At 37.0% G+C, this 19,362-nt stretch overlaps 1 protein-coding gene across 1 annotated transcript in view; it reads right to left on the minus strand.

The window, feature by feature from the left end:
* Window positions 1-2,807: 2,807 nt before the first annotated feature.
* BACH1 (BTB and CNC homology 1, basic leucine zipper transcription factor 1) overlaps window positions 2,808-19,362 on the minus strand; it is a 21,667-nt gene continuing 5,112 nt past the window's right edge. The window contains 5 exon segments of the mRNA XM_010297344.1: window positions 2,808-3,330; window positions 8,389-8,595; window positions 10,317-11,529; window positions 11,531-11,703; window positions 15,522-15,819. Of these exon segments, the coding sequence (XP_010295646.1) occupies window positions 2,869-3,330; window positions 8,389-8,595; window positions 10,317-11,529; window positions 11,531-11,703; window positions 15,522-15,761 (2,295 nt within the window). The 5' untranslated portion in view covers window positions 15,762-15,819 and the 3' untranslated portion in view covers window positions 2,808-2,868.

Consider the following 19,362-nt stretch of genomic DNA (forward strand, 5'->3'; position numbering starts at 1 on the left):
GATAGTGGTTTTTATTGTAGTCTTAGAAAATACTGAATTATGAAAGATACAAAATCAACTGTTGTAATTATCTGTTTATTTTACAATCTGTATGCCATCATACTCTTATGGCTTTAAGACAGTCTGTCCAAAGTATTTTAAAACATGCTTTAACAAAGTATTTTACAATTTCAAAATCGAGTATTTCTTTACAAAAAAAAAAAAAACCAACCAAACTCAAAAACATTTACCTGAGAATTCTGTATCATAAAATTGTCATTCATTCTTAACTTTTGCAAGTTGATGATATAGGCTACAGAAGTCAACATGCAACTTGTATGTCTACTGTATTAAATAAATATTTTTAAAATTATTCAGATGCAGCTGGTTAGGCAAAAACCTACCCTCAAACTTCATCAAGTTCATCATAGGTTTAAAAACGTGCCATGACTTTTATCATGTGTCAGACAGCCGTGATGTCTGCACTGGAAGCCCTGCAACGTTTGCTGGGTGGAATTCAGACCCTGGCCCATCACCAGACAGCAGCAGTGGAGCACAACTCTTTGGTGGATAGTCCAGTCTCTGAACTTGGTAAGCACTGACCTCGTTTTCCAACATCCATAGCTGAGTGTGTCAGGGGTTTAGGCCACCGGGTATGTTTCAGTTCCCAGCCAGTCGTCCTCTACATATGCGCTCCATCCCTTTTATAACAAACATTTAACCCAAGGAATTCCATTTCAGAGTGTGTATACTATTAGGACAATGCTTTAATGTCATTATCCACGTCATTTCAGAATATCACCAGCTTTAAAAGTGATATTACATATGGACAGTAGAGAGGTTTGGAGCTTTCGGTTTTGTTTTTTTACTGTTTCTAGCTGGCTTGCTTTTTAAATAAAATGGAGACTTCGGAGCAAAACACTGCCCAGGGTGGCAGCACAGGAGGGAGACAGGATTAAATTAACACGGCATATACAGACGCTGGAGAAAAAAAACCCAAAGAGCTTCATGAGTAATACATATACAGGAACAACATACATAATTGATAGTAATTTAAAAGAATTTCAATTCAATTATCTGAAAATATATCCAAAGCATTAGAACTCTCATGATGTCTGCCATATAGTATTTATTTCTGAATTTCAATTACTGCAAGCACTGTGATTTATACAAGCTATGCTCCATTAACATAAGTTCTCCCCTTAAAAAAGTAATGATATATGATGAAAATCCAAGGATATCACTAGAGATTTAAATCAACTTCAATCCCATAGGTGAGGTAGTGTAGTCACTTGTATTACGTGCTGGTTATGAGAAGTACTGTTGAAATCTGTCAATTTTTTTGTTTTAAATAAGTGGCTTAATAGTCTAAATATATTTATTAATGCTATGTTACCTGTGGGGGAGAGGAGGGAAGAGCCTTTCCAAGAACAAGTTTTGTCTCACTGCAAGATAAAAACTGCAAAGCAGTATTTACAACAGTCCTTTGCTTAGTTGCTGCCTACTGTACATGCACACAAGAGACACAAAAAGCTAATATACATTCTGAGGTAGGAAATGAAGAATTCCACTGGCTTGTACAAAGATTCTTCATGTTTTGTAAACCAGCAAAACCAAAGTTTTCCATGGTGAGGTTCAATACTTAGTTCTGGTGTGAGAATAACATCTAAATAACAAAGCATAACTGCTATACAATATGCATCTACTGCCATGTAAAAATCTAAAAAATGGGGATTATTTTTAGTGGCTGAATTTCTCCTTCACAATGTAAATAAAGCAAATACCTCCAGCTCAGTTCCTTATTATACTTTCTATATGTTTATACTTAAAGCACAAGCCTTGAAAATGTACTACACATTTAGCCATAAAAGTATCCTGAAGACTAAAATTCTGAAATAGATCTTTACTGGTCCCAGTGATCAGAGAACAAATACATTTGTAGATTACTTTAAGCAACTAGGCACTAAAGTTGAAGAATTTGGTGCCTGAATACCTTAAAAAAAAAGTAAATCTGTCCTTAAACTTTCACAATACCTTGATTCCAACTTACCACAAACAGCAGCGAGCTTGAAGGTGCTAGGACAGTAAGTCACAATACAGCAATGAATCTTAACAAGCATATGGGATTCAGATGCCAGAGGATCCCATGCACACTAGTCAAAGAACTGCATCAGTTTTAAACTTCCTTTCCCAGTGCGTTGTTATTCCTCCCACAAAATTTAGAGAAGAGAGCAGTTTTCTGTAGCACCTCCGCTGTTCCAGTTGTCTTAACTATGTACTGGAGAGCTAAGACAAAGGCATATATTCAATAAGAGCTGGCTATGCTACAGGGATAGGAACAGCAAGAAGCAATGAGCTGTTCCAGAGCACACTTGTCAGAATTTCCTCATACTGTCATGCTATCCTAACCCACCTACAAAATAAACATTTACAGAGCTATATATGCTTCTTAAGAAATCTTGAGAGATAAGAATTCTAGGTATAGAAGTCATTGTGCATAAACACCTGTTAGGAGGCTTCTCTTGAGATGCAGAGTGGCATTAGGTACCAGGGCACAAATCAGAGTGAAGGCTGCTCTATACCTGAATGAAAGCTTCCTCACAAATAAACATCTATGCACAGAGTTCATACCTTCCAACAACTTTCCTGAACTCTCCTTGGCATCAACACACCAAAAAAGCTCTAAGGCCGACACATACAAATTACACTCTAGAACTACACAGAGCAAACCCACAGCTTGCCAAGTAATATAATGACTATGTAAGTGTCAACATAGTTTCAAAAGATAAAGTTTCATCTTTTCTTTCACTTAGTAAGTTACTTTACAATAATGTTCAATCTCACTTTTAGTTGCAATGTTGAGCGGCTGGCAATAGGAAGCGAACAGATTCACTCATCTGTAGTGCATTTGTCAGTCATTTGCTGACAGAAGTCTGTGATACCACCACTCTGTCCACATTGTTCCACAAGCGAAGTTTTCTCTAATGTTCTTACAGAAACTGGATGCAGTTCTTGTACTTGATCGTATGTTGCATCACACACACTCTTCACATGCTGATAACAAGAACTCTGCTCATTTGTAGATGTAACACCTGGAAGACCATCTGCTAATTCTATACACGCTGGTATTGCAAGCTCACTATCAGGTGGAGCTATTCGTTCTCTCTCCGGGAATAAAAATGAAAGTGGACAATCTGAGGAAGAATATTTTGCAAGTATTTGTATTTGCTCGTGACTCAACGCTGCTTCCTTACACACCTGCTGGCAAAGTCCAGTCAGATTCTGCTTTGTCTCACCCAGTGTTGACAAAATATGGTTTCTTTCCTTCAACAAGTTCTCCTTCTCATTTTGCTGCAAGAAGAAAAATAGCTTTTTAGTCTGCATTTTAAGCACAAAAACTATAGTTTGCTATGTTCCTAACAAAGCTAAAACAAGACTGTAAATAATCTGGTCTGCTGAAACATAAGTAATTTGGCAATAAGAAGGTAAATACCAACACAATCAAATGCTTATCAAAAGGATAATCCTAACCTCTCTTGAAGCATTATCAACTCAGCTATTTGAAGTGATTTTTCAGACATACAACTTTTTGAAAATTTGTGCTGGCAGCCATTTCATTTTATAAATGAAACCTAGCTTCACTGTAAATATTCCTGAAACACTAATTCTACATGGTAACATTTAAACCATTACCACTGGGTCAACAAAACATTAAGCAGAGCAGTCTTAACAGAGATTTTTATTTTAAAAGTTAAATGTTGAAAATCAGACATCACATTTTTACTACTGATGCTACTCTGCTGGATGAACATAAATTCAATTCTTAAGTGCCAGGTACACTGTAGAACAAACAAGTTAAGAAGAGTTTCTAAAGTAACTACAAAACATAGGAAAATGAAAGAAATAAAACATGCTAAAATTGTAAACAAAATATTTTCTCTGGAAATGCAGCACTCCAGTTTATTTCAAGGCACCAACTATAACACTGAAGAATTTAAAGTAGAGCCAACAGACTGACAGATTATTGAAGAGACAAGAACAGAGGTCCCACTAGGTAGGTAACCTACTACTGGAACAGGAGAATACCAGCTGAATGCATGAGTTTTAATTATAGAGCAAACATACTGAAAAGTGGCAGATACTGCTCAGACATAAATAAGACTGCCCCTGCTCTGAAGGGCTTACAATCTAGCTACGTAATGCAAAAGGATTTTCCAAACACAGGGCAGCAAAAGGGATGGTCATTCACTAATGAATATCAAATAGAAAAAAGAACCATTCATTAAAAATTAGCGTTTTGTTGTTGTTGGGTTTTTTTTGCTTCAATGTCACAAATTTTTGTGAGACTCTGATACAATTGGCTGAAGATGAAAGGACATGGATAATTGAGGGGCTGGTCTAATGATGGAAACAAGTAACATCTAGAAAAAAGAAAAATAAGGAAATGGCAAAGAAGGACAGGAAACAAGCAAGACCATAATGAAACACCAAAAACCAAACATGCCACACATTTTGAGTTCTAGAATTAATAGGCAGAGCTCTGAAGACAAAGCTTTAAATAGTTTTTAAGAAATAAATTTTAATCATACAGACTGTGTGTTATCACTATTGCTATGTCAATTCACTCCTAGAAAATTTAATTATTTCCAGTCGTTCTCACATTCCCTTTTGCAGGAAGAACTCATATTGCAATCTCTACAACTTCTTTTTGAAAGAACTAACTTTAAAGTGTCATTTTGCAAGAGAAGCAGTTTGTTGCCAGTCCTTTTTGCCCAAAATTATTAGAAAGAGTGCTTTGCTAACAAACTTCTACTTGTCAGCATACTAGGAGCAGCTGTTGCCAGAGATCCTAACCTGAAATCACTTTATATACATTTTGGATATGTAGAGGCACTCAGCTGTGTATTATGGACTGATGAAATTATCTGTACTGCTGTTTAACACAAAATTCAACATTCAGCCATAGTTAATCTAGTGTAAGTTCCCCAACCCTGTCTGAAGTTGTTGACAGATTAATACATGTACATATTATTTTTTTATTTTAGCAGAATTATACTAACACTGCAAAGTAATGCCAGCTACTTTTGAGGTCATAATAATCAAACTGAGAGCTCTTTTATATCCTCTGGTGAAGAATCTATTTAGTTCACACACTTCCTCTTCCTGCTATATTATATATAGCAAGTTCTCAATTGCATTTCTTGGATCACAGCTTATAGCATGTCACTCACTGACATGACATGACTCACTTTTCATGACACTCCTGAGCTACAGAATCTTCAGGGAAGTAGTGCTTCTTGAGGCCAGCTGTCCTTTACTTTGCTTCCCCTCACAAGTACCCTCATTTTAAAGCTCTGAAGTGAGAAAGTACAAGGAATGTGAATACACCCACATCAGTTCTGAAGGACTGTTTCTAACAAGCCAACATCTTGAGTGGCCCACATGTATTCTCAAATACAGAACATCAGTGAACAACAAGAACACATAGGTTCACCTGAAAGATCAATAAGAAAAGACCATATGGGGTTAAAAAATTACATTATCAGTACAGAAGATCAAGAGAAGTGACCAAACTTAATTCTCCCAGATAATATTTCAATTCAGTACCAAAACAGCACTTCTCTTCAATGTAAGTTGAGCTTACCATAAGACAATTTAATTTTATAGAATCACTTGGGTGGGGAGGTACCTCAGGAGGTCTGTAGTCCAACCTCCTGCTCAAAACAAAGTCAACTCTGGGTATGATCAGGCTGCTCAGGGCTTTGCTCAGTCATGTCATGAAAACCTCCAAGGATAGAGCATGCACAACCTCTCTGGGTAACCTGCTCCACTGCCTGCCTGTCCCCATTGGAAAAAAGTGTTTCCTTATATCCAGTTAAACCTCCCATTTTAATTTATGACAATGTCTCTTGTTGTCCTGCTGTGAAGTACTACCGCCTGGGAAGCCAAAGACCTTCCACTCCCAAAGGCTATGTGATCTTGAGGACCTCCCCAGAGATACGGGCAGATGGCTATTGGGTCTGCCCACAGCCATCTCTTCTCCAAGCAGAAGCCCTGTTTCTTCTGCCTCTCAGAGCAGAAGTACACCGGGTCTGACCATCCCAGTGGCCTTCTCCTAACCTTGCTCCAGTTTGTCAATGTACTTCTGGCACTGCAAGGGATCAAAACTGGACAAAAAATTCAGTCTTAAGTGTGCTAAGCATAGGAGTATAATCATTGCCCTTGAACAACTAGCCATGCTCCTGTTAATACAGCCCAGGACACTGATGGCCTTTTTTTCAACCTGGACATGGTGCTGACCCATGCTCAGCTTGCTGTCAGCCCAAACCCCCAAGGTCCTTTTCAGCTAAGCTACTCCCCAGCTGGGCAGTCTCCAGCCTCTACTCACGCAGGGGGTTAGTCTGTTCCAGATAGAGGACTCTTCCAAGAAACACACCACAAATACTGTCTTTTACTCTGACAGGACAAAAACCTGATAAGCAACAATGAATAGAAATTAACACAAGACAACATGCTGCATATGCTGGAAGCCAGAATGAGGAGTTTAACCAAATAATATTTCCTAGCAGGCTACAGTAACAGAGTATTACCTACTTGTCAAGAGTTTTCAAACTATAGCTACACTATATTATTCGCTCTCAAAGCCACATTACCATGAGATGACCAAAGACTAACAGGTCAGACATGTGACTGACCCAGAGAAGCGGGAATGAGGCAGGAGTCATCATGCGTGAAGCAACCTGGATATACCACACAATGCCTTTCACAGATGTCTTCTTCCACCCACCTGGAAATTATGCCTAGACAGATCTTAAAGTTTCTGTATTTATGCATGACTTGCACAAGTTTGATGGTGCACAACATCAATTGCTGTCAGACATGCTCAACAGCTCCAAACAAGGTCTTTTCAGGAAGAAACTTAATTGCACAGTTGGAAAAAATGAGCAACTGGAACATGTTTGTGCCTAGAGCATAATTCATAACTCAGACCTTACTTCATAGTTTTCAACTCTCATTGCCTAGACCTTGCACAGTGATATCTGTCAAACAGCAGACATTCAGTCTGTTCTAGTACAGGTTCACAGAAGAAAGGATATTATCCTATGATCATCAGTCACTTAGTCAACTACAGGTCTAATCTTGCAGATGAAGCTCTAATTCGCCCCCACCAGCGTTGCACCATATTGATGAAGCTACATAACAGAAATTACAAAATAACAAAAGCAGATAGAAAGTTCTGAACTGTCAGAAATGCAACTTCTCTCTTTAGTCAAAATACTGTAACTGTTACTAAAACAATCACCTGATTTCCCTCTCTCCCAGAGTATCTTCATTCAGCACACTGCATGACTTGCTCTGTCAACTCATCAGGGCTGCATGGCACCACAGGCCTTCCCGTAAAGTCTATCTCCCTTGTTGTGGAAGTAGAAGTGCATGTAGTGAAAGATGATGGACGCATGGCACTTTGCTCTAATTTTATTTTCCTTTTCACTCTGAAGTGATAAGGAGAAAGGTGCAACATGACTGCATATGTTACTAGCTGATGCAGATACCACATTCATGTACACAAACACAAAGCCTAAAACACTCCATAAACAAGAATTAAGAGTTCAGTAACCCTAAACAACTGAACTACTTAGTGCACGTGGTATGATCAACTATGAAACTAAGATGAAAGGGTCAGAAACAAAGACCAGAAAAAAGCCATTCTATTTTCTTGCCAGGAGAACTTCAGATTATCCATATTTCTCTTAAGTTACACATTTATCTTTTTATTGCCTTTTAAGAAGGAGAAATGGTATTAACAGATGGTTGCACAGAAATCTGGATACATTAATTCCTCAGCTACAATCTTGATACAACTGCTCAAAAGGCAAGCAGCTTCCTGACTTCTGCTGTATCTTCCTCCTTTCTGCAAGAGTCTCATTTCTAAGATTGAAGACTCAGGAAACAGTTCACCAGCCCATGTTGATATGTTACAAGAAAAATACTTACACAATTAACAATTGCGTAACTGTAAACTTGATCATGAGCAACACCACGAGCTGAAGAACAGAAGCACAAAGCAAGAAAGGGGAAAGAAGTAGAAAATAAAGTGGGATGATGGTTTGCGAATCATTCTGTACAGTTAAGCTCAATGCTGATGGGCTTCAGAAACACCATTCAGCAAAAATGATGCTGTGATAGACTTTTACTTGAATGGAAACAAGTCCACAGAAGGAAAAATGTGTGTACTTTAAAGCACAGAAAATGCAGAACTGCTATCATGAAGTCATCTAAGATTGACAAAGTCTTCTAGGCTTGAGTGGAAAAAGCAGTAAGTCACCTTGCTCTCCAACTACTGCCAGATGTCCAGTCAAGATGTTTAGAGAAAGACTCAAGTCAACAGTAATGAATATTTATACATACCAGTTTTTCAATTTCAGATTCAAGATTCTGTATGCAGTCAAGTTTTCGCTTACGACATCGCTGTGCTGCAATTCTATTTTTACTTCGTCTTCGGATGTCATGAATACAGTCCAATTGTTCAGGAGTTAATTTATGCATTTTCAGAAATGACTGGAAGTCATTTCTGGAAAGTGAGATAATCCTCTGTGCATTAAATGGCAGTTTTACCTAGAATGTAAGATACAGTTGTAAATCAAAGGTGAAACAGATATACACAAACACTAACAGGCCAATTCAAGTTTTCATTTTAAGCATTCTTTACCACACAACCCATCTTTCTTCCTAAATCTGAGGCAAAAGCAAGGTCATGTAGCCCTCAGGCAAGGTGGATAAAACCTAGGGGTTTCAACTGGATGAGTTGAAGCACAGGCAAAATAACTGAGTACTCTGCACATTTACACTAGATCCCCAAAAGCATATTCAGAGTAGGATGAAATCTATCCATGTGTGTAGCAAATAATTAGATGATACACTCTAGGAAAATAAGTTATCGTTAGGTGGTGCACAAAATGGGCATCAAGGATCACAAACACAGTCTAAAGTTTCCCCATATCTGCTATTAAGACTGTATCCTGTATACATTTTTACACCTATAGATTTCTGCAAGTTCATCTAAAACAGGCATTTAATTAAAATATAGAAGTTACACTATTTGTCTTATAATTCTTAATGCTGGAGAATAGAGAGAACCAGGCTCTTGCTACTGTCTGTACACCTCAGCTCCAGAAGCCAGAGCTTCTGCAACATATATAGATCACAAAGTCCTGATTAATGCTGAAAAACATCTTTACCTTTACAAAATAATTGTCACGTTTTATGAAGTATCCACTTAAAGACACTTTATTTTAATCCTTACATTCGAGTATACTAAGTGGCATAATATATTAGCTTGCTGTGGTCAAAAATCTGACTTTAGTTTAAAAAGCAAACAGAGAAACCCTTTCTGTATTTGGCTACCACTGGTGACAAACAGGCAAAAAAAAGAAAAAAAAGGACAGAGTACTACCCTCAGCAATGATGCCATCTACTTCTTTGTAATGTAAAGATGAGGCACGTATTTAACCAATTCTGGCTTTTTGTTTGGCCTGCCAACTTTCAATATCGATGGTAGCTGACACTTATTTTAAGTAAGGCCCTGCAGCTTGAAAAGAAAAATAAAACTAGTGCTTTAGAAACAACTGAATTTTCATGTCATTAAATGATCCATCACACACGGAATCACACTGCAATTCTACAATTCCAAGAACCGTGACAGAAATCATTCTAGGTATATAGTAAAACCTTTTTGGACTAGACTACTTATGTATCGCATCTACCTAAAACACTACCAAAGCAATGACATAAAGGAAAGAAATGCCAAATCCTTTCTTCTGTTCCTTTCTGCAGGAACAAATATAGCCTCAGTTTTAGAGAAGGTGATACTATTAAAGCAGTTTTAAATACACAACTACTAAAGCCAGCTTAAAAACTTAATTTTCATTTCACAGTAAATCTGAATTTCCCTCCCACCTTCTCCCCACAACTCAGAATAAAACCAAGAAAACTGTTAAGTTTCTATAAAACAAAGGTTCCAAGTAGTTTATATTAAGCTAACTGAAGTAGACAAAAAAAATTCTAAAAGAACCCCGATGCCTTGGTTTGACTCACAACCTTTTCCGATAGCTGTTCCAGAAAAATACCTGAAAACATCTAATACCTACCTAACCCTACCAAAAAATACTTTGTGTCTCCCTGAATTAACCGTGATCTTCCATATAAACCCTTGAGTGGTTATTTAAAGTTTCATTTCCCAGATTTCTAAAACAAGCAACTCAAGAGACTCAGAATTAGGTTTTTGAATACGGCCTTAAGAGACAGGGAAGCAAAGGATACAGCAGGATGATTCTTACCTCACATTCCTGTTCTCTTGCTGAACAGGATTCACTGTCTCCCTCAGTGTCAGTTTCCGAATCCTCTCCCAGACTTATTACATAATTATATGGACACTGTTCTTGTTGCTGCCCCTGAACATAATCTCCACTGCTTATTTCAGAGCTGTTGGAGCACCCTTCAGTACTAAGGTTGCTTATAAAGGGGCAGTTGACAGAATTCAGCGTTGTAAAAGTTCGTTGAGAGCAAGGTTCAGGGCTTTCACTGATTCTGATACCCAGCCATGGACACTCTGATTTTTTCCCCGAATATACTGGCTCCAAGCACTCTTTTGGAACTGCAGGTGGTAAATGTATTTGACAGGCTTCTGTGCTGTAAATATCACTCCAGAACCCTTTTGCTAGATGTTCTGCTACCTCTCTCTCTACACTGCTTCGATCACCAGCTGATGTAATGTTAACAGCTTCCCTAGTACACAACTCAACCTTTGAAGGTGTGTCATCTTGACTTTCAATTTTGTCATTCCCAACTCCAGTACCTGATACAGTTTTTTCGGCTAAAACTGTGGTGTTTTGCATGCTACCAAAATTCAAGTTACCATATTGCTCACAAGTATGTAAAAAAGTAACAGAATTGAGTCCATGAGGTGCAGCAGGGTTTTGGGGGAAAGCAGCAAGATCCATTTTCTCCACAGGACACGACACATTCTGAGTCACAGAATCTCTCTTTGACTCTTCCTTTTTCTCAATACCTTCCTCCCTTTCTTCCATTTTTACCTGAGTCTCTTCACATTTTGAGACCAGCTGCATAGATACACACTCCTGAGCTTTTTGTATGCCATCATTATCGGATATTTCCTTGTCAAGAAAAGTTGCAATTGGTGGCACCTGAATGTCTTTAATACTGGAACTGGACTCTGAAGTATGAACTTTGTCATTTCCAAAGGCTTTCTGGAACTTCCGATACTTTGGGCACTGGGAAGATAAGCTGGAAACACTACCCCTTTCTACATGTACAGGATCACATGTTTGATTGGCATTATCTTGGAGAGCAGGCGATGATTTAGCATTTTCTTCATCTTTACAGAGCTTTGTGTCAGGAGTTTGAATATATTCCTTTTCTAAAAGTTCTTCCGCTTCATCATCTATTGCTAGGTCTCCATCATCCACATGGCCAATTTTAGAGATTGTTTTCTGACAACGCTGTGTACAACACTTCTTCCTAGGACATTCCTACCAATTTAAAGTCCAAAAATTTGAATTTGAGAAACTGAAAGCAAGACTCTTCAATGTTGCGTACACCCAAAAATTCAGCACATTTGCAAACTTCAGACACATTGTCTTTATTTAAAATAAGCTTAGCTGTGTATGCGAACTGAAGCAAAGGACTAAATCCTTTAAGCGTTACCTATTTAAAAAAATAAAGAAAAAATTAGTATGGCCAATATGGGTTTAAATAGAGAAGCACACAGAACCCAAATTTACCTGTGAACAAACCACACCAGCAGGACAGAATGCAAGACAAAAGCAGCAGATTTGTTCCACAGAGAACACCTGGCCACACTAAAAAAAAAACAAATCTTCTGATACAATTTTATCCTGTACATTTTGTGGCAATTATCTTTTTCACTGTGATCAATCTTGTAATAAAACGTTCTGACAATACAGTACTAACAAGTGAAAAATATTGCTGAACACTGAAAACCAGTAGCTGGACTCCCAACTTCACAAAGATATCTTTGAAACCCAAGTTTTCCATAAATTACTCTAGAATAAAAATCAAATTGCTGGTTGTTGCTCTTTAAAGAGCAATTACTGTTATTCGCTCAGTCTTATCCATCATTGATACAAAAAAAGTTTGAAAAAATTGAATTTGACCAAACATGATTACTTATTACTATAGCCACATACTCCTTTCTTCCTCCCACACATGGAGAGAATCGTACCCAAAAACTGTACACCAGAACACTTCAAAGCCTCTTTGGAGTAGGTAGTTTTAATTGAAAATTTCCATCATTATCATCTCAGTTTTTACCACAGAACAGCTGCCTAACAGGGAATCCAGGGATAAACAAAAACTGTATCATGACAAACTGAACAAGATCAACTTCTACAGATGAAAAAATTACTAAGGAATCAGGCAGAAACCTGATATTACAAATTACATGACACTTCTTTTAGCCTTTCTCTGGAAGTGAAGGATAAAGCAGTATGTCCATTATTACCACTCAAACTGAAGCCCACGTTCCACTCCCCTCCTTTATTGAAATGAACAGGACTTTATGCTGAATAAATTGCTCTATTAATGCATTAACTATATTGATTTCTGCCAGCAAGGTAATTAACTATACATGCCATTTAATTTACAAATCAGCTGAGGGTTTGTTTGGTTTTGGTTTTTTGGGGTTTTTTTTAGTGGTGGTTTGGTGGTTTTTTGTTTTATTTTTTTGTTGTTGTTGTTGTTTTTTCTAAAGAACAGATAAAACATGAAAGGAAGTTGAAGAGATGTGCACAGAGACAATTCAGCAGAACTGTACACTCTTATGACCTAAGGAATTCTTAAAATAGCGTTTGAAATATGCTCTGGAGAGAAGACTACTGATTACACCATAACATTAACTCATCCTTAATAATGTGGGGAAAGAGAGTGTAAAAACAGTTTGTCCATAAACTGGCAAGAAGTCTTCAAACTTTATTAGTCAATAAATAAAGTGAGGTTACAAACGAGTGACATTCATACATGGAACTGAACAAAACAAATACAATAGTATGTCAAATTTATACATTCTTTCTACATAAAGTAGAAACAATTATTGATAAAAACTGGAAGGATCGAGGGGCGGGGGGAACCCCCACACTGTACTTCTTTCGCTTTCTCACATACATTTGCAGCTGGCTATCCTCAAACAAGGTAGAACACTAGAAAGACTCTTGGTCTGACTGACCTAGGAAAGCAACTCTTGCGGTAACCATTCATTTAATTTGTATTTGGGCTGAAAATCTAAATCATTGAGTAAAAACAATGGTAGAAAAACACCACAGACCTACACCAAGATGTCACTAGTTAGTCTTTACAATATAATACAATATATCTTAAGTACTTTAATTCCAAAAATATTTTGGTATCTCAGATTGTGGACTGCTAGCTTTCATTTTAAGCTTCAAATACTTTGGACGATGAAAAAGGTTAGAAAGTCTTTTAAAACAAACAAACAAAAAAAATCACATCAAACCATGTGATCAGTGCTTGCCTCTCTCAAACATGCAGCCTCATAAACCAACTCATTTCAAAATATTTAGCAGTTCCCAGAAGAGAAGCTCAAATTGCTGAGTCTTAAAATGCTTTTACCAAGTAAGTGATCAGATCAAACGATTAAAAGATGAGATTCACTGTTGTGAATATTGCTTGGTTTTGCTTCAGTATTTTTGCTTGTTGCTTCAGTAGATTCAATTCCTACATGAGTAATACTGAATTACATTTAAGAGTCCTCCTAAGTCTACATTGTAGTAAGTATCAGGATTGTTAAGTTCCTCTACTTTCTTTACAAACTGGTTCCTTCTAACTCAGGTTTATTTCATGGGTTGATTGGAACACTGTTGCTTTGCACCAGAGACTATTTTTCCCCTTTCCAACTTTGATGTACATTCCTTATTCTTCCAATATCCCATTTTTTCCATCATCCCAAAGCAAAATTCTCTCTTCAACATCAGAAGTTTCACACCACAAATTTCCCTCTTTAAATCATGGCTTTGTGTCCTCCAGCATTCTACTTCCCTTCCACATCAGCTCCCATCATTAATTTTCTGAGAGACATTCAGGCTATTAACATATTAAGCCACTAGGAAAAAAAAGTATAAGAAGAAATGAACATACAGACACAGTAAGAAGGTTGAATAAAAGTGACATAGTGGTATTATGCTGTAATGTAATTTTGTAACAAATTCATTGATCAATATAGAATAGCAAAGACCACTGAAGTTCTTTAAAGAGACCACTTGATCCCTTTTAGTTTTCTGTTTCCTATAAAATGAAAAAGATTCTGGTAACAGAGAATCCTGGTGCTTATCTCAGTATGTTACAAAGCCAGTGAGGTGGCTACTTTACTGATGTTCAGGCTTTCTGAATACATCATCTCGGCGTTAACACTCAACTCAGTCTTGTACATGAAGAAGTCTATGATGTGATCTCCAATGTCACTATAAATATTCGTTGATGAGCACCTTTCCTCCAAATGTAATGATTCTAGTTGAGTTGCCAACAATTTGCATGCTATTTCCCACCCCCAAGGGGCTAATTACCATAAACTAAAACTACCTCCTAGAAAGCCACTGATTATTTAGCAACCAGCTCTTCAGATTATTGCTACCACTGGGCACAATCAGAGCACTTGAGGCTCTTCATTTTTCATCTACAAGCACAATATTTCATATAAAAATCCAGTCACTTGCTTGCCTCATGCCTCTTGTAACTTAACTAAATACCAGATGGAATCTTTAAATGTCTTGGACATTCCAGATATGTAACAATTAATTTTCTTTCCTATGGAGGTCAGGTTCTGGTTCATACCCACTGAATGCCTTGAAATTCAATCTAAAAATATTTATTTTAGGGTTAAAAAAGAAAGCAAGTAATTGCAGTACGTTTTCTCAGTTTTAAAAGTAATGACACGCAGTAGAAAAAAATAAAATCAAGCTGCTAATGATCAGTTTGTAAAAAGGTGGGATACTGAGCAGAAGAAAATTGTTACCAACAGTAAGCAGACAAGCAAAGAATACTCAAACATATGAAACCAAATCTTAATGATACTGATTTAAAGGTATTACCATTATAAGCTTTACTTTGTTTATTACACCAAAAGTAGTCTCTTTTCATATAGGAGGGCTAGTTCTGCAGTATCTCTTTACCACTTAAGGCCTGTTTTTTGACAAACTTACATGCTTTGAAACAGGTGAACAATTTTAAAAGTAATATATACTTAATTGAAAAGATCTCCCCTATACATTCCCCAAGGCAGCATTCACTTATCTTCAGTCTATGATATTCAGTCTAATCTGCTAGCCTTTACCTCAACCAATGGCAGCTTTATAGCTTAGAAATTCCTTCCCTTCAGTTCTTAAATCCCTCACCTTAACTTCTCAGTTAAGCACCAGCCTGTTGTAAAACAGAATTGAACAAAACAGTTTAGAAGCACTGGCAGGTAAAATACAGAAGGGAGCAACACTCACCTCTTCCGGTAAAGTGATGATAAGATCAGCATCCACCTGGCCCACAATTCTCGAAAGGAAGTAACTGCTGCAAGCTGCAAGCACAGCTTTGTGAGCCCGAAATCGCTGATCTTCCACTAAAATGGTAACATCACAAAGAATGTCTTGCTTTCTCTGATCATCAAGACTGAGAAGTACATTGGTACTGTGTATTGAAGATTCATATGCAAAAACCACACTATTCTTCTCACTTAGAGACATTCTGTATCACAAATGGTAGTGTAAGTCTCAGTGGAAAGCATGCTTCTGTTCTTCAAAGCTGGAGGAAGAAAAAACAAGTTGTACACATAAGTCATATCCAACAGGAGCCCACTGCTGCTAAAGCATAAGCAAACTGCTAAACATGCATTGCCTGTTCTAATTCTTTTTAAGACTAATACTCAATATTTCATGTATGTTAATACGTAAATACGTGCTCATGAGCATTTGAAGTACCCGAACCTTGTTATGTACAACTTAAGATATTGCTTTAGTAATCTCAGACTAAAAAAGGGAACAATTTTTCATGTGACTTCAGTGATAAAGAACAGGTTTTTCCTCAGCAAGTGATTAAGAGTCATAACTTTAGCATAACACCTAAAACTCATTTCAGCTTTCATTTGTAGTTATCAGTATATTCTGACTCCAACACTATGAAAATGTACAGAGAAATAAAAAAAATGCATTAAGCCATAATTCACCAAAATACTATATAAGCTACTTCAGTTTACCAATTTACCTAGTACAGACTAAAATATTCGTGTTCTATCTTCTTTCAAAAGTAATTTGCCTGCTAAACCAATGAGGTATTGGTAAAATGCTCTCATTTTCACTCCAGCAGGTTGGTGTTTTGCTTTTAAAGCAGGTTAGTTCTCCTATTTTCCACCTGCCTTAATTCTCTAATGCAGCCTTATTTTCCCTCTCCTGCTCATCACTATTTGATTTGCCATGCCTGTTAGAATTTTGCTTTCATAATGGATCACTATGTTTCAGATCACCCAACAATGGAATCCCTTCAGTGACAGAGCATCACAGTTCTGAAATAACAGTATTTATTGAATAATGAGCAACAGTAGAAGTTAAATGATATTTAAAACCTTTAAATAAGCTCATACATGACTGTCCTGAAGCTATTCCTGAACTCCTAGTATTTGGGGGAAAAGGAAAAAAAAAAAAAAAAAAAAAAGAGCTAGGGTGAAGTAGCCCTCCTAGAGGGTGCAAAGTTTAACAGCATTTCCAAGTGTCATCTTTACACTGTATTTCTAAATTCCTATCTTTGGATTGAGCCTTTCTTCCAGTTTAAAAAAAAAAAAAAAAAAACAGGCTAAAAATGTCCTCGCCATCTAAAGCTCTATCAAGAAACCACATAATCAGATTTGGAACTGTCCTGCAAGGAAAATATGGTATTACTACGAAAAGTGTTACCTCAACAAACCCAGCATTTAGATTACACTGGACTATTCTACCCAAGCGTTACTGTAACTCAACGCAGCTGCTGAGGCTCACTTCAGCTGACACAGGACTACCCAATCACTATATTGCTCAACAGAGGTTATTACGATATGTCAGCTCCCAGCAACAATAAAACTGTAGCCAATGCAAGTCTTTGGTTTTCAAATATGGGAACCTTTCACAACGCAGGGAGGGAGAAGGGCATGGCCATTTTTAAAGACAGTGGGGGAAAAAAAAACAACCACCCTGCCAGCTATACCCCTGGTTACTCACTGAAGTTATTTTCATGGTATACAGGCATTCTTAGTGATCTTTTGAACAGAAAGAGAGAAGAAAAAGATCCACATTTCCAGTGGCAGCAGTAGCACAGTACCAGTCTGGACGCGGGTAAAGTGCAGAGCATCAGCATTATCTGCCCTTCCCACTCCCTCATGGAATACTCTAACTTCACAGTCAACTTTACCAACAAAATGTACAGGTGATAAGTTGGCAAAGACAAAGAAAGTAAGTCCGTTTTGGGGCATTTGCTTCAATATACCAGATTTTTTTTGTTTTGTGAAAATAAAAGTTCTAAAAAAAAAAAAAAAGTTATACAAATCAAAGTTTTTCCCACTAAGCAATAGCTATACCATGAACTGTTAATCCTAAAGGGCTTATTTTTGGAAGTAGAAAAGAAAAAAAACCCCAAAACAGTTTAAACATTTTTGTATACCTAGTGACAAGACTACAGAGATTTGTTTACTTAGGAAATATTTAATTTCCAATCAGTTTAAACAGGAATTATGGAATAATTCCTTATGAAACAGTTATTCATTAAATTCTATTCTTAAAATAGCTTATAAGTAGTGCAATATAATTCATGTGTTCCTAATCTGTTTGCTCTATATCCTTAACTTATCATATTCCTCAGATATTACAGCACACACAATTTAACAAAGTACTGCTCCATATTTGTTACCAGAAGGTCTAAAAAAAAAAAAAAATCAAAAAGGAATGGAGACAGTGGAAGACTAAATCCAGGGTGGTGGGGAGTACAGGAAGTATTAAGCACATAATTTGGGGTGTACACCTAGGCAAAACTCATGAGGTAGACTGTAGTTGCAGACAGGCCTTTAAAAGTTCTTTTCACTTTCTTCTTTTGAAGTCCCAAGTTCTCCCAACCCTCTGATAGACAACCCATGTACGATATATGCTGCTCCTGGGTTTTGCCTTCTAAAATAATCACCTTCAATATCTAACTCAGCTCATTACACTTTCATAGCATGGAAAGCTAAAAGGAACAGTGATTTGTTTAGACAGACAGAAATGCAGAGGACAGTCAACCCTCCTTTTCACTTGATCTCCACAAGGCACACAACATGCTTTCAAAACAGTGTGCAGCCTACTTGAAGCACTGATAGCGAACTTCCAATGCTGTTGCTGCCAAAAAAAAAAGTTAGGTTTCAACACTGAAAACACTACCTTCTGTTTCTTGAGAAGTGAAAATAAATATTTATTTTGAGCATAATTCAATTTAACACTTCACTCTGGCAGAATCCTAACATGAAGGTTTCGGCAGCCAAGTTACAATGCCGCTATATTTACAGGATGCAAGTTTTTTTTGAAGTAGCCAAAATATAAAATGCAGCATTTCATTAAGCATTTCAAAATTTAAAGAACCTTTAAAAAAAACCCTCAAAGCAACAAACAAAAAAACCACAATGCACACCACACTCAAACACTAAATTTCTCTCAGTCGTCTTTGTAAAAATCTAATACTGTCATACATGATAAAGAGAGAAATCAAAAGGAAAAGAACCATAAGACTGAAAATGCTGGTGAAAACAAAAAGCATCAAACAGGAAAGGGAAAATGTAACCACTGTAAAAAGCTGTAACACTTCAGAGAATTACTAAGAGGTCAAACTTGTGAATATATTAATTCTGTTTTCCAGTTGTGTAATAAAAAGCATGGTACCATATTTATAAAAGTATTTGTCATGTCAGCAAACTAGATTTACCACAGCAGCGTGTGAATACAAAATACACTTGGCCATAAGTAGATTTGTTATATATACAACAACAAGACTTACTGTTATACCAAAGAGAAAAAGTTCATCTCTTGTGTAAACTGTCTAATTTTTCATCTACTTTAACTATTCTCCTGGAGCACTCAGAAATCCTTAAAATTGATTTCATTTACGGATGGACAAAGAGGTGAAAAGGTGTGAAGTGGAGAAAACAATTAAATGGTGCTTTTTAAAGAAGATTTATAACTTACAAGCTCATGCTGCAACTGTCCTACAAGGACAGGCCCTTCTAGGTTTTTTTTCCCCTTACAGTGCAGGTGTCCATTTTAAATAATTTTCTACAAATATTATCATTCAGATTCC

Source organism: Phaethon lepturus, unplaced genomic scaffold (genome assembly GCF_000687285.1).
Source record: "Phaethon lepturus isolate BGI_N335 unplaced genomic scaffold, ASM68728v1 scaffold29831, whole genome shotgun sequence".
In the NCBI taxonomy this organism is placed as follows: Eukaryota; Metazoa; Chordata; class Aves; order Phaethontiformes; family Phaethontidae; genus Phaethon; species Phaethon lepturus.